Here is a 21,606-nt window from a genome sequence, read left to right as displayed (position 1 = left end):
ATATATATATATATATACATATATACATATATATGTGTGTGTATATACATATATATATATATATATATATATATATATATATATATATATATATATATATATATATATATATATATATATATATATATATATATATATATATACATACTCACACATACACGTATATATTTATATACACAAGTGTGTGTGTATATGTGTGTGTGTGTGTGTGTGCCTTCTTTCAACCCGTCAGATCGTGTTGTGTATAATGTAGCAAAGAATAATAAATACAACTATATTACAAAATATATCCGTAACGGTTCAATGTAAATCAACCAGTGGCCTTGTTGTTCAGATGTAAGGGTGTTTCTGTGTATGAAATGTGTTCTGTAGGGGGCAGTCCAATAATAAACCCTTTTCTGAGACTTTCGCCTCCATTTTTCTATGACTGACATCTTCACAAACTCATCTCCATCACTGCCCACTCCTCAACAGATCCTTCAGAGCATGTACAATATTGAAAGAGTGGAAATGCAGACCAGCTGTCAAGGGTCAGACCTTAAAATCATCAACGCTACATTTACCCAGACGGCATTGGGTGTAAAGGACTGAAACGCATACTAACAGTACCTCGCATTAAATAATACAATAATTAACATTTACATTGACATTAACACTGCTCTATCTAGTGTGAATTGATTAGGGGTTAAAAAAAAAAAGTGCAACTCACCGCTTCATGTCCTTCCTGAAGAATGCGATCAGATCAGCCCAGAAATAGAGCTGAGGGTTTAGTGTGCAGCCTGCACGCTCCCCTGACATTTCTACAACTGCTGGAAAATCACAAACTGGATTTTCTAATTTCTGAGGTGTTATGTGGAAGATCTTGCATCAAACACCATGGCAATGGAAAAGAGACAAAATATTAATGATTACTTTTCACTCATCTGATATTGCCTATGCTATATGACAGGTTAAATGTGAGGCATACTTTGTAAAATCTTGTTTAACTGACAGGAAGTACTTATGAAAATAACTTTATGATATTAATCAGTGGTTAGAAAATGTAAATCAGCCTTCTCCATATCATGGTGTTTGCAATATCACACTCTGCTCTTGTGTTGTCACAGTGACTATATTGTGATCACCAGTTTGAGGTGGTGTTAGGCTGAAAACAGTGATGAAGCTGATCAATTCTATGCAGATATATATTCTGTCTAGGAAAATAAAATTAGTCGGCATGTTCATGGGCATTAAGTGGTTCTCCTAAGAACTGAAGCAGAATCCGGAGTTTCACAATTTAAAAACCAAGCCGCCCCCAGGAACCCATAGCAAATGCAAATGCAAAAAAAAAAAAAAAAAAAAATGGCAGTTGTATTTTTAGTTTTTTATTCATAAATAACTGAAATACAGAAAATTAACATCAGAAAAGGATGAGTTGATCTCTGCTGTAAGCGACATGGCAAAAATGACGATACTAAAATGTGTGAATTTAGGACACTGAGGGGGAAAAGTTTTGACAGAATATGTAAACACTAAAGCACAGCCACACTAATCACCACGTCAGGATGTTCTAAGTCGTAATTATTTGCCAGATGCTATGATAATAGATGTCACCCTCCTTTTCCTTTTATTTTGTAAGTTACCTAGCACTGACTGACTATGGCAAGTTTCTGCTCCTCTAGAAGGTTATAATTGACATTTCCCTTTTAATGAAGATCAAATATCGACGCTCACATTTCCCACGGAAATAAACAGTTCTGAAAGTTACTGCAGGGAAGTGACATTTGAAATATCCGTTTCTGTACAGATATTTAAATGTTAACGGTAAAAAAAAATATATTACACTTAGCGCTGTTGTTGGTTGCAGTTCTTATCGGAAACTGAACTCGGTGATTGTTCTGGTAACGGACACATCTCTGCTCATGTCTGCCGTTTCATAAAGTAGTTGATTTAGCCTTTTGCCTATGTTACCATAGCAATGGTTTTTCAGAAGTGGCACTAACTAAAGGTTAAGAATCGGAGCTAGCGAGCAGAGCTGCTTGTTCTACAAATGTCATCTCTAAAACCACTAGCTAAAGGAAGGGAGAACAGGAGGTGAACATTATTCAAGGAATGCAGCTTCAGTTCAGGTGAGAGTAATGTTTATTTCAGCTATGTACAGTAACGCATGATTACATGACCTATGTTATTATATAACATCTTTCTTGCAAAATGCTCCACTGCAGATAGCAATGCCAGACAATGTTAATATATCATTATAATAAGACATGAATAATGGGGACTGACTCTGGGCACTTTGTATTGGATTGTAGGTGCACAAGTTACAGCAGCACAAGCCACACTGAAACCGCTCTTCTCTGAACTGAAATCCAAACCCTTTGGCCACGTGTTTGTCTGAAACTCACAGTGAGCGACTTAGGGCAAGCCAAATTACCATTACGAGACATCTCGAAATGCATTTCCAGACATCTTCAAATATTTTGAGATCTCTAAATGATTTGCAGATATCTTTAAATGATTTAGAGATCTCAAAATATCTGAAGATTTCTTTAAATGAATTAGAAATATCTCCATGATCATTTGGCTTGCCATAGAGACCTAAAGAAAGCATGGATATCCCCGCTCAGAGCTGGGACTGCAAGCTTCACTCTTGCTTCAGACTTACCTTTCTCTACTAGAAAAATATTGCACAAAATCTGAATATACAACATCTGTATACATTAAAAGTAGCAGCCTTGTAACGCCAGGACATCGTATCTATTGCACAAAATGTGGCTTACATTCCATCCTCCTATGCTTTTTTTTTTTTTTAAACCGTCTGATCCTCTTGTTTTCTTTAAAACACTTTTTAATGGCTTTCAGATTTCCAACTGGCATGAGAGCCAGTGCAGCCAAATGGCCTCAAAGCTGCAAACAGAAAACCCATGAAGACAAAACCAAGTTTAGTTTCCAAGTGAAGGTTTTGCTTCAGAAGGGCAGAAATTACACATTTACTTCCCAGTTCAGCATCTCTGTGGCCAGGATGTCAGGGTAATACAAGTACAGTATTTGCGCACTCAAATTTCATCAGTATTGATATCAATGCTTTCTTGGGTTCCCTGTCTATATTGTGCTGTGAATATAGTGACATACATTCAATGGTATGCAAGCACATCATCTTCCACAATTGCTTAGCTTTATAAACATTCTCTCAACCCCCCCACCCACCACATACATTAAATTTCCCAAAATGAAACAAAAACAAACTGAAATCGAACCATTTAATCATCTCACTTCTTGTGGCTTTTGAATACATATACACACCCATTACATTTATATAAAGAGCCCTCCATATGAAAATGAACTATCAGAACAAACTGTACAAACACCTTGAGCATAAATATTCCGTTTTCTTTGTTTGGGGGCAGGTTAAATACCATAACTATGTCCTAGCTGCTCATTTTAATATGGCAGAGCTCTGTGTATGTACAGTGCTGGACAGAATTGAGAGAACACACAGACAATCTTTTTGAAATACAGCTAGGAAAGGAAAAAACATTTAGAACAACATAGTATGTTGAACTAACCTTTGGTGCCATATATGACCAATAAGATCTTTAGTAAGGCATCTATATATAGACAGTTGAAATATGATCCTTACAAACACGTTTTATATTAACATTTATATGTTAACATTACCTTGTATATGCCCTTTGTACATGTGCATATAAAACTATTGTCTGTGTTCACTTTCTGCAGCTCCACTTCAGTAAGATTGTCCATGTGCTGTTTTCAGTTTTGACCACCACTGTACAATGATGTGTAGATGTGTGTGCTTTTGTTTACTCACTCACTCTGAAAAAACATCTCTAGGAAACTGTTGACCTACTTCCTTTAAATGAAAATTAATATTGTCTAGCATTATTGTACTACATTCTACCCCAAACGTTAAAACAAATATACAAAACAACAACAACACAAAATAAACCCTAAAGCAAGAACAGCAAGATATACATATATTAATTTGACTAAATAATAGTAACAGGTGATAATTTAAGCCAGTGTTTCTGCTATGGTAATACAGTTTGAACAAACTAAAAAAAACTATTAAATAATACAAAAAAACAAACCGGAAACACTGAATCGTTCCAATCCTGGTCCCGAAAACAGTTTTGGTTTCTGTCCAAAGATTTGCACATGCAATGGCCTCACAAATCTCAAGCAAAAGTGATTCCTAAAATCCTTGACAGGAAGAGAATGAAGTTCAAAAGCATTGCAATAAAAATAGCTCACAAACAGCGATTTACAGAGGGATTAAAAACACATTGCTTCAACGAAGAGAACAAATGTCAAATTTAGGATGTTAAGGTTTAATCTGTCTGGGGTCAGGGGCATGAGGCTTGTAACTTACAACCGAAAACAGATTAATAAATAAACAGCTTGAATTGAAATATGGAAGACAATTGAACTTTTAAACCATTTTAAATTGCCTCACATTCCTCAAAACGCAAAAGGTTCAACAGAAACTTGGTACAGGCTGCTGCTGAATGTTAGAGTATTCGATTTCCCACACCTTCTGTTAGCCTATATTACAAACCACTGTGTCTTCAGTTCACACGTATAATTTAAAATAAATCTAAGGAATTGTCTGTTCCTACCATAATAGAAAGAGAACCATTTAAGACTTATATGATCCATAAAAATAAATAACAGATTGACTACAACCATTTCAATGGAATTATTCTAGAGATATAATTCTTTCAGTTAAACAAAATAACTTGTTAGACACAGTAAACTTCAGACTAAAAAAAACATCAGATGCTGCTTGTGCAGCTCAGTCTTACAGTAACCGCACAATCAGGAATCCTACTGATGCCTAAGATCTACTCTACTCTACCATCTACTCAGGGTGGGGCCCATTCAAGGACAGTGTTTTGTGGTTTGAGCACCTATATTATCACCCAAAATCACTTCTCTAAGTGATTAGCCAAACACAGGATCGTCATTCCTACAAAAGCTTTGATATCCCAGCCTATGTGATGCAGAAGAGATCATTCTCCATGGGAATACTTGACAAGACGGCTCCACTGTGCATCAACTGGACTCTTAGGTTTGTCGTTTCAAAACAGGAAGTTTGACTATTAACAGCACGGTATTTGAGTGCTGAATAATAAGGCATGGTTAGCCATTACAAGACTCTTTCTTTTTCATTTAATTGGATTGGATCCTTGTCTTGCCGTTGGTGTTTAACAGAATACTGTGTTTTTTAATTCCATTAGCAAGGGAGGTGAGAATATGTACCAGGCCACCCGTGGAGTGTGTTCAATATTACAAGATAATATGTACAAGAACAGCTTGATGACAAAACACAAAAAGTACAACTACAACAACAAAAAAATATTAAAAGAAGAATTTGGATGTAAGTTACAAGCCTCAAGCTTTCTCTGTGATATCTTCAGGGAAGAGCTTCTACACAAATTTGCTCCTCTATGATATCATCTAATATTTGCGCTTCCACAGGACTGCACATCTCACTGTCAAAGACCTCTGTGCTCACCAGGCTGTCCTCAGGGCCTCTGGCTTTCTGGCCCTGTGGCTCAGAGGGAGAGATGCTTTCGATGGACTCCAGATCCTCGATGCCTGCTCTATAGTGGATCATGAGCAGAGTGAGGGCCTGAAGTCTCTCCCCAGACTTGGACAGGGCAGTTGTGATCAAACCCTTCTTCCGGGCGTCCGAGGTCTCCTTGTCCTCGTGCACTAGGGAGGTGTTGTGCTCCAGCTCTTGGTCAATCTCATGCTGGAGCTTATCCAGCATGAATTCCAGCTTCTGGGAGCGTTCGTCTGTGGGCAGCCCCCGGTAGAGATCCCGGCCAATTTCTTTGACAGCGATGAAGACGCTGTCATCGAGGCCTCCTTCTTTGCGGACCAGTTTGGTCCCCGAGGTGCCGGGCCGCTTGGAAGGACTACCACCCATGTAGGTCTCCGTGTCGCTGCTCTCGTTATCGGACGTGTTGGGTGTGTGTTTTGGGGAGGGCTCCACTATGTCAGCTCCCTGTTCAGCCAGGCGTGTCTTGGGGACTTGTCGTAAGTTAAGCAAGCGGGAGCTGGTGTTGATGATATGTCTAGTCAACCCAGTGGCCTTGTTCATGGTGGACTTGGTCTCTAGGTCCACCCTCCTGTCAGTAGCCATACAGAAAGGGTGCTCACTGAGACACTTCTCTTGGCATTTCTTATGGCACACATAGGTACAGATCATGCACTGGGAAGCAGCTTTAGTCCATACCTTCTTCTTGCAGTAGTCGCACCACGTGGGATTTTGGAACTGTGTGTCCTGGAAGTTGTGCTTCACTTCCGAGAGCTGCATGGGGGCGAGGCTGGGCTCCTCCTTCTGCAGCAGGGGCTCGTCCTCCTGAATGCTGCATTCCCGTTCCCTTTCCAGCAGACCACTGGAGTGCTCCGACTCGCCCTCGCTCAGGTAGGCAAAGTTTAAAGTGATGTCCCCGTAGCACAGTTTCTCGTTGAATCCCTTATGCGTGCTAAGGTTTCGCAGAGCTGTTCTGCTCACGCTTGCTTTTGGTTCCGGTGCGTTTAACCTGAAAGTTGATTGATATTCCATAGAAGAGGTGGACAGACACTCCAAGGCAATGTGTTCAAGTTTTAGACTGACGTGTCCTAGGCAGATGAGGCTGCCGAGTTTAAAAGGGTCTTTACACCAAAGTGCTATGTTAAGGTACTTATGGTGACTCTCTACCTCAAACAGTGAGGAGGCCTTGTTCCACTTTGCTGTCTGGCTGCGATACACAGTTTCCAAGGACTCCCACATCGGGTGCTCTTCTACACTGTCCTTGGTGCTGCAGGAGCTCTCCGAGACCTTGTCTTTGGCCAAGTCTGGTTTGTTGGAATTGGACGGGCTCGGCTCCTCGCTGGGCTCGGCTGGTTTGATTGACTGTTTCTCTGCAGGTTTCTCTCCGTTGCTCGAGGGAGGTGGTGGCCTCTCTGGCTTTTCCAAGGGGACATCCCCTGAATCCAGTAGGCACTGTGTTTCTGAAGAAGCCAGGGTGAGCTTTATGTGAGGTCTGGGGGGCAACGGGGGTCTGCTTGGGGGGCCCGGTGGGGGCTTGCTCTGCTGTTGGGGGGCTTCAGGTACCTCAGAGCTCTTTACGGGCACTGGCTTTGCCACCTCCTTTGGCTGTGGTTTCAATGGTGACTGAAGCCCAGCCAAATTTAATTTACGGTTTAAGATTGGTGAAATGGTTCCCAGAGGTTTAGAAGCAAGGTTGGCCACTGTCCTTTTAGGGCTTTGGTTTATGGTTAGCAGAGACTCTTCCTTGGCCTCAGTGCTTGGGGGCTTCACCTCCAACACAAGCTCCTCAAACTCAGAATCCACGTCTCTGCCATCTGTGGGGTCCAGGGTGGTAATTGTGGCTGGGTCCTCCTCATAGCCAGGCTGGCTGAGATAGGCAGGGTCTTCCAGCTGACTGAAGCCCTCCTGTAAGGGCCCCACCTGGGGTATCTGGTGACGCACTGGTCTCTCATATAACACGACCACCTTGTCCCCTCCCTGCTTCAGGAGCTTCAGCACTTGAACAGAAGACGTCACTTTAACACCTGTCAGACAAAAAAAAGTGATGACTGTAAGTGAATGGTCTTGGATGTAATCAAATAGTTTGTTCTTATGTACTGAAGTATAAAAACAACCCCAAAGGGAAGATGGAAATACAGAAAAATCAAAACATAAAATAATTTAACAGATTTCCTAAGTCACAAATATTCAGTAATAGATGTAATTATTTTATGGATTGTCAGTTACATTTTAACACTACATAATTTACATAGAAAAATCAGATAGACAGTTCTTTGTATTAGGGTCTTATTTATCTTCATCCCTGTTATCTGCTGTGCAGTTAATAAAGGCAAAACATTTGTTTATAAAACATGTTACATTTGCCCTATGTCGTCTTACTGTAAATACTGCACCTGACATATTTACATTTTTCAATGCTGCTGAAAACTAATACTTTTTTCTCCAAACACAGACTATTACAAAAATATCACAGAATGTAACAAAACAAATCCACCAGAAGTTTGTTCACATGACGGTTACAGTTGAGGATAAAGGTTTTCAAATGTTTTTTATTTCATACAGTGCACAATTTTACAACTTATAATGGTTCAGTTGACATACAGCATCTTTCAGAACCCTCTCTCAAAAGTCTTTGCCTACCAATTATTTTTTTTTCCCCTGATCATGAGTTATTTTAAACATGTCCTAGATGTTCATTCCTTTCCAGCCCAGTGGTGAGGTCTGGCTCAGTAAACTCTAAGGTGCCCTCGGTTCAGAAGGCTCTCTCACCTCCAATGGCGATCAGGCGGTCCCCTCTCTGGAGGTCGGCCTGTGCGGCGGGGGAGTTTGGGACGACGGTCTCAATGCTGACGTGCACGGCGTCCCCCTCACTGGCTGGCACCTGTCTGAAGGTCAGACCCACGTTCTGAGAGTTACCCTTCACCAGCTCCGCCTGCCGGACACAGAACAGCCATGTCACTGCGGCCCTCCCAGCACCACGCACCACGCTTCAGCACTTTCAGCTCAGCTCAAAACAATCCACTGACCAAGCACACTGCAGGATGACAATTATCTTTTATTACACCAGTAATTAAATCTCTGGTTCTTCCCTTGAGCTTGCTGTTTCAGGAGCCCGACTTCAGCTAGGTGAGGGACTTCAGTGAGTCCGTTTTCCCAGATACAGAAAAGCTGCATTTTCACACTTGATTTGCACTTAATTCCCCCTTGATTTTGGAGCCTTCCGGGATGATTTGAACTGATAGAACATGATTTAATGTTGCTTTAGGTATAAGTAACAAAAAACAGTTCTGAATATTGTCAAAAAAGAATAGGAAACTGTAACAATCTCCACATAGAATTAAATGGGGGGAAAAAAAAGATGACAAAATAAAATACTCTCCTTCAATCTTTTTGAAGCCCCTTTTATTAATCAGTTGTACTAGATAAGACAACACCTTTTCTGCACAAACGCATACAATAATTAGAGATATGGACTTAAATATGCTACAAAAAAAGCCTTAAAATCCACAATTAACTGCTGACTAATAAAGGTTTGATATTACTTTGAATACCTGATGAAGTAAATACTTCAAAACTTTTCTAGTTAAACAAACAAACAAGCAGAACTACAACTACTACATACATTCTTGGATTTCTATAATAACAAAAAAAAACTACCAGCATCTGCACAGAGACATCGACGTTGGGTTTCCAGTTTAAAAACAGATACAGGGCAATGTATCTGCATGGGAGATGGGATTATTGGCTTTGTAGCACTCGAACAGAGAGAACAGGATAGACTAAGTTGCTTCAAGTCTACAGATACACCTACTTTTTGACACTTACATGAAGAGTCAGTATAACCTTTCTTTGAGTTGTCTGTCAGTGTGTTATAACTAAAAAGAAAGAAAAAAAAAAAGTCCCATTTTGGAAGAAAATGTCACTGTCACTCCACTGTAGCTTGTCATAAAAATCACATTTTAACCTACTTAACCTACAGACAGGCACTGATCTGCCCAGAAGAAGCAAACCGCATATTTTGGTATTCTGGCTCTTAAAATTATACATTTAGATAATCTTTCTTCAGAAAAGGCTAATGGAAAAGATAACTAAATTAGTGGCTTTCTACTCAAGATCATTCCTACACGCTGGAAGGCACAGCGCTGAAGCAGTTTTGCTCTGGCTTCTTCACAAGCAATGTACTGTAAATTTGACATGTTGTACCTTCTAAGTGGTTATGTACTTGGACTGTTGTATATGGATTATTTGTGAGTGTAATCATAAATTATGTTATTAAACTGACTTTTATTATCCATCTTGAGATGTTGAAATTATTCTGTTTCCACTGTTTATTTCACTGTATTTACTCTACCTTACAGGACAAGTATTGTCCTCCTAACAGCCCTTGAAGTGAAAGTATCATGTTCTAAAGAGCTAGAACTTTAAATTATTCAAAATGCTGAACAATGTTATACCTGAATGCTATAAATCAGTTTTAATTGTATGAAAGACTTGTGGTTCTCAAACATTGGTATCCACACCATCTGAAACCCCAAAATGTACATCACAATTCACCGTGTCCACACTTACTTAATATCTTAAATACCTTGTTAAAGGAGTAGAGACTTCATAAACCCTAATCCTACCAGATGATTACTGAGGAATGTAACCCTAATCCAAACCAAAACGCAACCCCAGTTACATATTTTTCCTCAAAATGTACAGGAGTTTGTGGATACGTGACTTACAAATAATGTTAATAAAAAGGACATCTGGGACACATTGACTAATACTGCATTAGCCAGCCATTATATTGTATAAATAACACTATACCTATTGATATAGTATACATATTCAAATACATACACTCACAGACCTCCCATATTAAAATGGGAAAGCAACACCCCTGAATTGGTGGAACCGTCTTCTCACCTTATCTTTGAACATATCATCATCATACTTCAAGCATTACACACTCTAATGAACAGATATGGATGTTGTCTGCTCTGCTTTGTGCTTGGTGTTTTGGAGCCTTTGTAGTATCCATCTATCTATACATCATTGAGGATCTCGTCTATCATTACAGCAGGAAAGAGGTTTGGAGAACCCTTCAGAGGAGAAATAAATAATGCCTTATACAAAGTCTAGATGACAATAAAGTACATGTTAATTGCTAAGTGAGAAGATGCCTGTAATTAGAGGTAATGATACCCTCGTGGCTGTCACTGCTTTGGCAGCCGTCTCAGTCAGTCAGCGTTACAATTGTGCTTACTGAGATTAGGATCCCATTTCCCTTAGTACACCTGGTCTGAATATCGACTCTTACATCCTGGAGAATTTGGTGGTAAAAAAAAGTCTGTGCTTGGACAGAAAATATCAATGTTGGTGTGGTAATATAAATCAGTGGATGACGTATGGAACGTCCTAAAACCAAAGACAGAATGTTTGTCATGTACCGTACATTTCTAAATATATCTTCAACTTTGATCCATTTTGGTTTTGAGAGAGTAAACAGCAATGCTCTATGGGGAGGTATGATACGGTTGCCTGAAGTAGTAATTGCTCATAAGAAAACTATTTCACAACGCCTCTCACACACAAAATGATCCTCTTTGCATTTGGTACTGACATGATGCACAAATATCAACATACTAATAATAAATACAATGACTGGTCCTTAATGAGATGTGTCCATTTGAACATCTCCACTTCTGACAATCTGTTTTCTAGTTTGCAGAAAAGCTTTAGGCAGGGAACGAAGGGTACAAATTGGCTCGTCTCTCTGGGGGAAACTGAGCCAACAAGAGAAAATTATGAACAAAACAAAAAAGGAGCATATAACTGGTTAAATGTTTCATATTTTTCTCTTTGGGGTTTTGTGTGCCACAGGAAAAAAAATTGACCTCGTTTCACAACTATACAAAAGTAAGATTTACACATGTATATCTATACAATAAACACTGGGGCTGATAACTACAACACATTGTTAATTTTTAATTTGACTTGCAACAATGTTATGCTCCAGTGTGCTGCTCAGACTTATCTGGGTACAGAAAATGCCTAGGGTAAAGTTAAGGCACCAAAAGCACTGAAGAGATTAATAACTGTAATAACACGGCTAATGTAATTTGTATCTAAAATTCTTGTAGAGGGCAATTCTGTGATTCTATTAAACAACAAATGAAAAAGTGGCAGAGCTATGCAAAGTGGCACGCTGTCTGGGCTGATTTGTCTGGCCCTGTAGGCAGTGGTTAAACTTAGCTGTGAAAGAGACCTACTGAACACCAGAGAGCCAGTTATTGCACAGAACTGGTGAGGTAGCAGTCCAGAAAGGGCACAGCCCAGGAAGATAGTGGAATATAGCGTGGGAAGACTCCAAATGTTATGGTTCTTTCCAGGCAGCAGCCAGTTTCAGAGAAGGCTGTCAGTTTGATTGATAGATGCACATTTATAATGCATTTGCACGGTGAAAGAATGCTGTAAAAATATGAAAGGAGGGAAAAAAGCGTTTTGTTCGCGATCATGACAAGTTTCCTCGTACTAACTAGCACGGCTGTACAATACAGTTGAAGTTTTCATATATTTCACTTTTACTTTTGGTTCCTACTGTACACCTGGATCCTTTAATAAAGAGAAGGTAAGTTGCTGAGGCAATACCTTTCAAGTATACCAGATATACACAGTCAAATTACTGGCCTGTGCATAGACTTCAACTTGAACCCAAAGCTGTGGTGATGCCACTTTGCCATCTTCTAAATTGGACTGCATCATAAGAGTCTCTTAAACGTTAATTGATTTTGCACCACACATTGCAGACAAGAACACTGACCCCAGTGCAAAGGTCAGAGTGTATATCGATTATAAAATGTGGTTCTTAGAAGCTGCAGTACACAGATTTGTGGCTCCCCTGCAGTGCAGTCTCCACCTAATTTAACGATACACTGTGCTTCAAATTAACTTTAATCTTCATTCCAAAGTTTGACATGCCTCGTCAAACAGCTAACAATGCTTATTCAAATTAATCTTGGATTATTTCAGCAAATGTGCAAGGTGACATTACTCCAGAACAAAAGGGGATATTGTTCTGCATATTTGTGCTTAAGCCATGTCTGTGTTTTTCTGATGCTTTTAGACCATGTCTGAACCCTAGTGGGTGAGTCAATGTTGCAGCTACTGCAATTGCCCAGATAAACTAGTTGGTTACTGAAGCCATCATGGGGTGTCCTGCAGTGAGGGACGGACCACAAAAACAGTTTAATACCGTCAACTCATAGTGAAATGGGCCTAAAAGCATGAATGTCTTCCACAGGGAATTACTGCTGAAAACAGATACTTCAACATGTCTAGTTTTAAAAAGTGGGTACTTGTGCTAATGTCCTTATGCATTATAAACTGGAAGTTTGCTCTTGCTTAATTGTTCTAATAGGATATTTCTGAACACATGTATGTGACCATCTATTTTTTCCCCAACAGTCTTGCTATTAAAAATGCTATAGGGCTAGGGGTATATTTCAAGCAGAGGCAAAACATGTAAAGCATTTTCATACTGATGCACTTAACAACAAAAATGGACAAGTGAAAATACGGTATGATCTTAGAGATTTTGAAAGGTTAAAATGAAATCTATATTAAAAGGTTCAAACCGCAGAAGCCAAACTCTTATGAAGAAAGTGCTGCTGCACAGACACAAGACGCGGTCCAACCGAGGAACAGCTCCAACATACAGGAACGTAATAAGGCAATTAAGCTGCAATTATGAGTCTTGCTGGTGAACACAGGATGACTTGAAACAGCCACAGTAATGGGAAGCAATAACCTCTGTGCCTGGCTGACGAGCACAAACACCATGATCTAATCATTACTTTCATCTGGGCCTCTGCCTTTAACAAGCACTTGGCCACTCAGCTCCAGGCCTGGGCTCTTGATCAGGCACCGGGCCTGGGAGGGAATTCTGATGTGGATATCCAACACAAAACTGCAATTTCACCAAGCAAGTGCAGGCGGCCGGCGGTGGGAGGCTGCGTAAACTGTAGATCCCCCCTCCCCGTCCGGCGGTTAATGAAAGTCTACACATCACAGCTGAAAGGAAATATCAAAGAGAAGGACTCAAGATAATGGCTTTGTTTTCTTGCACTGAGAGAATATACATGGCAAATCATAACGTGAATATTTTTTCAAGTGTGGATCTTTTTGATCTATAATGGTTTTCAATACTGCCCTGATATATACACACCCAAGTTCCCCAATAGTGTGCAAGGACCAATGATTGCTATTTTAACAGTTTTCAATTTGCTATTATACATGCAGTATAGGAGAAAAATAGACACAATCTTTCTTCTTCCCTGAATAAGTTAATTCCCTAGAAACAGAGCTGGATAGTAAAATAATCAAATGCAAGTGATGACAATTAAACAAACAATAGAAATAATTTCAATTTACTATACATATGAAATCAGGGACCAGCTATAATTATGTCTCAGCTGGATGAGTATTAATTCTACTTTGAGAAGCTAAATATAATAGCTCTCTGAGATGCACCTCCTTGCAAGCAGAATCCAGCAAAAACATTTACAATTCACACAAACGTTTGACCCCTTTTGTTACCGAGCTGTCTCCTCCCACCTGGGTCCCATTAACCACCTCAGAGGAGGGCCGCTTTGGGAGGGTGAGGTGGGTGAGATGGGAGGTCAGTCCTGGTGAGTGGGGATGAATCTTTTGTTTAACATTTTGTCTCTGCCAAGCTGATTTGAAAACTCCAGCTAAGGGGCAGAAAAAAAATGCTCTGGTAATCTCCCTCCCCAGAAAAACTTTAATGACACCACACGTGCGGCCATTGTCTTTGAAAGGCAGGGAGAGATGGATTAATCGTGACATCTGCAAAAAGCGAAATTGAGCAGCAATTATGGTGAATTGCCGAGAGAAAACTGACTAAAGAGCAATTACAGAGATTGAGTGGGGAAGTTGAGGACGGGGAAGGTGGCAGGCGTCTTGCATTTATCCAAGCCAATAATGTCAGGGGCAGGTAAACAGATGCTCTTTGTCGATTCGTGTGGTTCTCCACAGGACAACAATTTACACGCAGCATTGATGTCGTTTTCATTCAATAGATCAGTAACGCAGACGGCCTCTCCCTCTCCATTAAGGCCCACTGTGCCTCGGCTCCCCAGCACTGAGAGGAATATTCAAGGTATTGATTGGATTATTTTCCCTTCACTGTGTTTTTTCAACATCTCGCACGCTCCTCTCTCTAGCAACAACGCACCGAGCTTTGTGCCTAAACGGTCCAATAACAAGCACACTTGCAAGCTTTGATGCAGGCATAACAGAAGAGGAAATCTGAGAGGCAGACAATAAAACAAAAACAGATCTATATGTATATACATACACACACATGCATCTCAAAAGCTCTGTTATGTCGTGCGCTTCATGTTTTACTATATGCTACCTTTTGATAATGTCCTGACTGTCTGTCTGTATTTCCTACGGTTTCTTCTAGGAGTAAAACTGAAACCTGGCTTCATATTTCCACATAAATCTTACTCAGTAGTCTTTTGACAGGTTGTTCTGAAATGACTGGATATTCGAAACATCTTACAAGACTCAGATAAATGTAATACACCACTTTTAACAATCTAAATTATATCATAATACCAAATAGCCTACATGCCAATAATTATTATACGATTAGCATCAACAAGTCTGCATGTCAGAACAATTGAACCAAGCTAGTGTATGTTTACTGACGCCCGATTGGCTTTAAGACATTACATGCCTCTAATTGATGCAATATCTAATTTTAATTAATTTTAAAAGCATTTTTTAAATAAAGTATTTCTGATGAATGACAGCAAGGCGCCCCTCGCTCTAGACATGCTCAGCGATGACTATGACAATTCAGAATGCAGATTTTGGTTTGAAGTTTCACGATTTGAAAATGAACAGACTGGGAAGTGCCGTCATCCTTTGTGCTTTCTCTGGAGTCAGAGGTCTGAACCAAAGCAGGTAGTTCATTCTGTGCACTCTCATTTTACATGTTTAAATAAATACAGGAAAGAGGATGTTGGAAAAATAAAATGTGCAACATCTTGAATAGAAGCAAAATAAATTACTTTTAGTGAGCCTGAACGATCATATAATTTCCATTTAATTATGCTTTCTGGATTGTATCAGCGGCTCTCTGCAAACAAAAATAAATAACTATTGATGATTCAGTGGTAATATCCATACACTAAATGTTACCTGATCGCAACATGAAGCATCTTGTTATCAGTAACAGTTCCTGAGAGAGCTCAGATACTGTGTTCAAATACAGCCTGGGCCCTGGCAAAGGAAAACAGCTGCCAGTCTTTCTCCCAAACAAAGCCATTGTGTTATTGTTTTTTTCCACCGTGGTTGTATGCTCTGCTAAACTAACATCGCCTTTGAACTAGATCCACAAAGACATCAAAATGTGCTCTGTAATTGAAAAGACTGCTGCCTGACAGGGCTGGCTCTGTGAGAAATAAATTACCCGTACTGCAGATGCTAAGAGAGTAGGTAAACATGCCAAGTGGCATCACAGGTTGACATACATAGCTGATTTAGCCTTGAGTTCCCTGCTCCGGGGCCCGGTGTGTTGACTGAGCGCCTTTGGGCCCATTATATGGAGAGCAAGGCAGCTAATATCTACACCTGTTGCTGGAGTAACATGGCCATTTGAGTGAAGTTTTCAGAAGCATAATGTAATTTGCATACCGTGGGCACCAACAATGGCACATTTTCAGAAGTGCAAATAGTCCATTGTGTCGCACCTCCGCCCACAGGTTTGTCGCACAATCACGCACCACCATGTCCTGCTGAAAATGGACACATCTGCAACATGGGCTGCACCGCTATTCTCACAGCCCAGCAGCGACCACAGGTATTTATGCACGAGAACGCAAGAGTGGTGTTTCTTTCTTTCTTTAAATGTAGTGTAATAGAAAGCCAGAAGGAAGTAGGCAAGGATGCATCTTGGATATAAAGCCATTTTTAATAGATAGATTGATTCTTCAGAATCCAAAAGCATCGGTCTCGTACAGAGTAAGAGGAAAGTAAAGGTGATGTGATTTGAATAAAAGAGCGTCTTTCGAAAGGTTTATAATAATGGTATGTTATATAATAGTACGAATACAGTTTCTCTAAACAAAATCAACACTGGGTTACAAAACTCTGAGGACATAGATAATTGTGAAAGATGTCATTTCACTATATTGTTAATTGTGAACTAAAATGAATGTATTAAACCATGGCATTGTCTGACAAACAGGGGTACTGTAGCCCCCGGACTAATGGGCTGATGATAATGCAAACAAACAGTGATGAACACATTTCCGAATAATACAAAATAAGTCCATTTTTATTATCTTGCGTTACATTACACCACAGAAAATGAAGGTGGTTACTCTTCATTTTCATGGTTTTCAGAATTCAGTTTAGTGCCAGACATGTAATGTGTCAGTAATGCCTCTATTATACAAGCAAACAAAAGGAATAGAAAACAAGTAGTTATTCCGTTAATATTATTAGGATGTGCATTTAATGCATTTCAGTTGAGACCAAAATTCACTCTGCATCAGGACCCCCCTTTCATCTGAAAGCATGCGTCTAACCACAGCCAGAATGCCTCCTGAATCTTAGTAGCATTGACTGAAATTATATACATTTTAAACATTATTTCTTTGAAATTATAAACACATTACAAATATGGGTCAATGACGTGACGTGTGCATTTTGGTGTCCCAAGCAGTTTAAAAATATTAGATTTATTTATTAAAGCTGCATAATGTCTCAACACTCCTATCTGTATTCACTAATAGGAGTTTTTAAAATCGTTTAAGCTATTAATCTCCAATAATCCAAAATGTCATATCAGATAACCGTCCTAACCTAAAATGAAAATTAAAAAATGATACAAACATACGTAAAAAACAAAACAAAAACTTAGATCTAACAGTTGGGCATAATTGTGTGGGTGTTTGCATTAATTTACAAAAATATTGCAAAGATTATTAATTTCATTTTTATACTAAAAAATATATTTATACTTTTGTGCATTTCTCCTAAAATGTTCGTAATGTGACCTTTTCGATCACTGGTGCACTAAGGTACAAATACTGGACAACACAGAAGCATTTACAATATTGTTTTAAAAAAATATATATATATATATATTTAACGTGAAAGATGACATTGAATAGTAATAGTAATAGTAATAGTAATATCAAAGTAATACATTTACATAGGTGGTCAAGTAATTGCCTGAAGTTAAAACTTGTATTTTATCATACCAGAAAACGATTACTTTCTGTTATCCGGAGTGACTTGCTTATAAAAACCTTGATTTGCTGATAGGCATTTTATTAACACTGCGCAGATTGATCAAAGTGTTGCAGTTAAGGGTTTATCAGACTTGGTAGCAATTTATCGGTCTGAAGATGTCTAGTCACCGTAATAGAAGACACGGACAACAGTGTCTGTGGACTTCTTGTAAGTTTCTTCAGAATCCCTAGGCCATTTCAGGAGCTGGTGGTTGACTACAACCTGAAGTTGAGGTATAAGGCAGGAAAACTAACGGATGAAAGTAACAGGGTATATACAAAAGGGTGCAGAACCACGGAGAGAAGGCTGAACAACCACAGTGCATATTAAGCTAATTTGTAATCTACAATTCCCACCATCCTGTAGACCCACAGCCTAGCTAGAGCCACAACAGATGATGTGCGAGTGTACGTGTGCGTATTTGTGTCCTTAACAGTGAATAATTTCCTAGTCAGTGGCTGCTTGGTAATTCCATCTAATACCAAATGTCAGATCGATTTGTGTATGGTTATAGGGTACAAGTCGCTGGAAGGCAATGAGACAGCAATACACTGCCACTTCCAATTACTGGTAACATGGAGAAGATTGGCTGGAGGCAAAGGTTTCATATTGTTACTGTCCAGGTTGATATAGTCTCTTGATAAAGGCTGAGATGGGCTGATTGCAAATCAGGGCTTTTAAGGTAATTAGCCCAATAAGAAAGGGTTAACCTTCTCATTCAAAGTCCCTGGTGATAGCTTATTAAAATGGCCTGCCACAAATGGTCTTACTGCAGACCACTTCCTGGTGAAATTCACATCTTTTACACCACAACACCACTTCTGAAATCCCTATAATGCTTTTTTTATTCTAATATTATTTATTAGCAAATATATATATGTAGATTAACTTTTTTTTTTATTGTAGGATGCTGGATCTGTTTTCAGTGAGGCCATACATTATTTAATATAGTAAGTATGAAATGGAAAATCAAAAAATGTATGCCAGGAATCGGAGCAACAGCGAATATGCATCTCTCTCATCATCAGCCAATAGCAATCCATTACAGGATCCACAAGATGTTTCCACTTGCTTTGATCTATAGCTTGTCCACGTCATGCTTGCAAGGTTTATTATTTCACCTTCCCATCTTTTATGTGGTCATCTTCTGGGTCTTTTTTCATCTCTTATTTTTTATGTATAAATTAAGAAAACAAAAATGTATAAACATAATATACTTGCTTACAAATGCACCCTTTCTTTTCCTGAACATATCACTATCCTTCTCTCTAGGGAAATAAAATACATAAACTATCACCATTTCACCCTTTTGGGAGATGGTTAAATCTGTCAGTGGTGATTAAAATACTGATTGAACTTTAAAAAGAAAAAAGGTGGGGGGGTTCTGAAGAACTTTTGCAATACAGTCTTTCTGTGTTTTAAAGAAATAGGAGCAGGAAAAAAGTTAAATTTTGCTCGGCTTATTTATATTGTTTCAAAAGGGAGAGTAATGATCTTATTGCATGCAGAATGACAGATAGGCCTACGTCTTTTCAGTGTGCATGTTTTTCATCTTTAAAATAAATAAATATCAAATCCCATTGAAGTCTAAATTTATGCTTTCAGGTTCCATCTACAGTAATTTAAATTTTATGTTGGCAATTGCTTATGACAGAGGACAGTACAAAACAGAGGACAAAGATGTTGTTATGGAGACACAGTGAATAAAAAGGTGCTCTTGTCCTTTCTAATTTGCACTTGCACACAGACAGCAGCAAAGGGTTGAGTGTTATTTTGGGGGGTATAAAGAACTCGGGCTTTTTCATTGTTATTCACCCTCAAGAATTAGCCCTGATTTACATCTAAACGCAGGTCTGCATTGCTTCAAAAAAATAAAAAATTAAATCATAAAAGAAGGAGCGAACATTCACAATCATCCCTCAAAATGCCCTTTTCTTTGCACTTTGAAGGTGTTGGAAATGTGTATATTTTCTTATCATGTTGGTATTTAAAATCTTAAAAAGAATGCAAGGCTCAAAGTTGTCTCATTTTTCTCTCCATTCTTATTTTGCCATCCTTAAATTTAAAAAAATAAAACCATAATCTCTACCTTGTCAATCGAGTAGAAATAAAAGTGCTAAAGTCAAGCTATTTGATAATAATTCAACTGTTAGTAATAACAGAAACTAAATATATTGTTTTGCACTATTTAGTTTGTTTGCCAAAGCTTGGTAATTATACCTGGTGCAAATGGGTTTGCATGAAGAACAGAGTTCCCCGAGACTTGCAATCTAACAAAAGGCCAGTTCCAAGTATTGCTTGCATTACTGGAGTCAGACATATCTGTGTTGTTGAATCTGTTTTTGTTCCATAAATTTATAACTTGACTATAATTAGCTGAAGCTAATCTGTTGACATCTGTGAGCTTCAGATTTTTCACTACTGCAGTTTTTACTAATGCATGAGTTCATTCACTTTTTAGCCTAGTACTAGTTTACAGTAACTTCCTTTGCTGAAAACAACCACCACCACCACCCTTTACCAGTATAAAATATGTATATGTTCTTATATTTCTGATCCAAATTTAATTTTCCAGTTAAGGCATTCTTTTTTTTTTTAACATTTCATCACAAAGAAGTCTCAACCCAAACAACAGTCGAATACTATTACTAGGACTATTTTTTATTTAAGTCTTTATAGCATGACATCCATGAGACTATTGTTAAGGCTACATGATGTGTAATTTAGTTGTCTCTATGCAAAAAGATCCACAAGCCTTGTAGAATGTGAATGTGACACAAATGAAGCATGAAATGGTGCAATAGCTTGTGGGAAAGTAGTGATAGGAGAGTAATTACACCTTCCCTTGAAAGCACTTTATGTCAACTTTCCACATGTGCTGTGTACAATCTAACTGTGCAATATTAAAGAGCCTTGCACGGAGAGAAATGGGATCGCAAACACTTGTTGTTCTAGAGACATGCGTTGTCATTCCTGTAGTAGTACTGCATTCCTTGTGCCATTTGTTTTCAGGTATAATGTCATTAAATGTTTAAACAGTATAGATATGTTTAGTATGATAAAATAAAATTGTGTTTATTAAACTGTTCATGCCTACAGGGATTTTCACAGTGACATCATAATGATAAAAACCCAGTATGTCTTCCCTGACAGACATGGATTCAGAGGACAAAGCACACTCAGATGTTTTCAAATCCACTGAAACTGCACAGATAGAAACTCTGTACTAACCCTGTAATGCGTTTTCATTTGAAGGAAAACATGGGTAAAGCAGCACTTTAGTACACTAGATCAGCAATAATGTTGACGAGCAGACTGCACTGCGCTCAGAGAATCTCTTCCGACTTCTGTGTTCCATAGTAGATGTGCAATCAAGCCTTTGGTAAACCTATTTAATTAAATATCAACTGTATACACAGTAATGTCAAAACCACAAAATCATGCATTCATTTTTCTAAATGTACACACGTTTCCTATAAAGGTTAAAGAGACTCTGTACATGGCACATTCATCGTATTTTTTCGGGCTGATGAAAAAACAGCATGTCTCAACCTAGGGTTACAATGGTGAGGGACTGATTTTCACACTGGGCCCATATAATCAGGAGCCAACTGGAAGGAAGAATGCAGTACTCTTGGTTGGCCTTCAGACCGGGAGGTACAATACATATCTGTGTGCTTTTAGTCTGAGATTTAAACATCATGTCTCAAGCAGGATTTCATGTTTCTGCCGATTTCTTGGTACTG

The 21,606-nt window shown here is 38.8% G+C and overlaps 1 protein-coding gene across 1 annotated transcript in view; it reads right to left on the bottom strand.

Moving 5' to 3' along the window:
* Nucleotides 1–2,103: 2,103 nt before the first annotated feature.
* The window catches only part of pdzd8 (PDZ domain containing 8), a 55,283-nt gene continuing 35,780 nt past the window's right edge, over nucleotides 2,104–21,606 (bottom strand). The window contains exons 4-5 of the mRNA XM_066692858.1: nucleotides 8,312–8,474; nucleotides 2,104–7,566 (exon numbers count right to left, since the gene is read on the bottom strand). Of these exons, the coding sequence (XP_066548955.1) occupies nucleotides 5,414–7,566; nucleotides 8,312–8,474 (2,316 nt within the window). The 3' untranslated portion in view covers nucleotides 2,104–5,413. The remainder of the gene's footprint in view (nucleotides 7,567–8,311; nucleotides 8,475–21,606) is intronic.

This window comes from Amia ocellicauda, chromosome 20, assembly GCF_036373705.1.
Source record: "Amia ocellicauda isolate fAmiCal2 chromosome 20, fAmiCal2.hap1, whole genome shotgun sequence".
Classification (NCBI taxonomy): Eukaryota; Metazoa; Chordata; class Actinopteri; order Amiiformes; family Amiidae; genus Amia; species Amia ocellicauda.
This window is presented reverse-complemented; position numbering and strand designations above follow the sequence as displayed.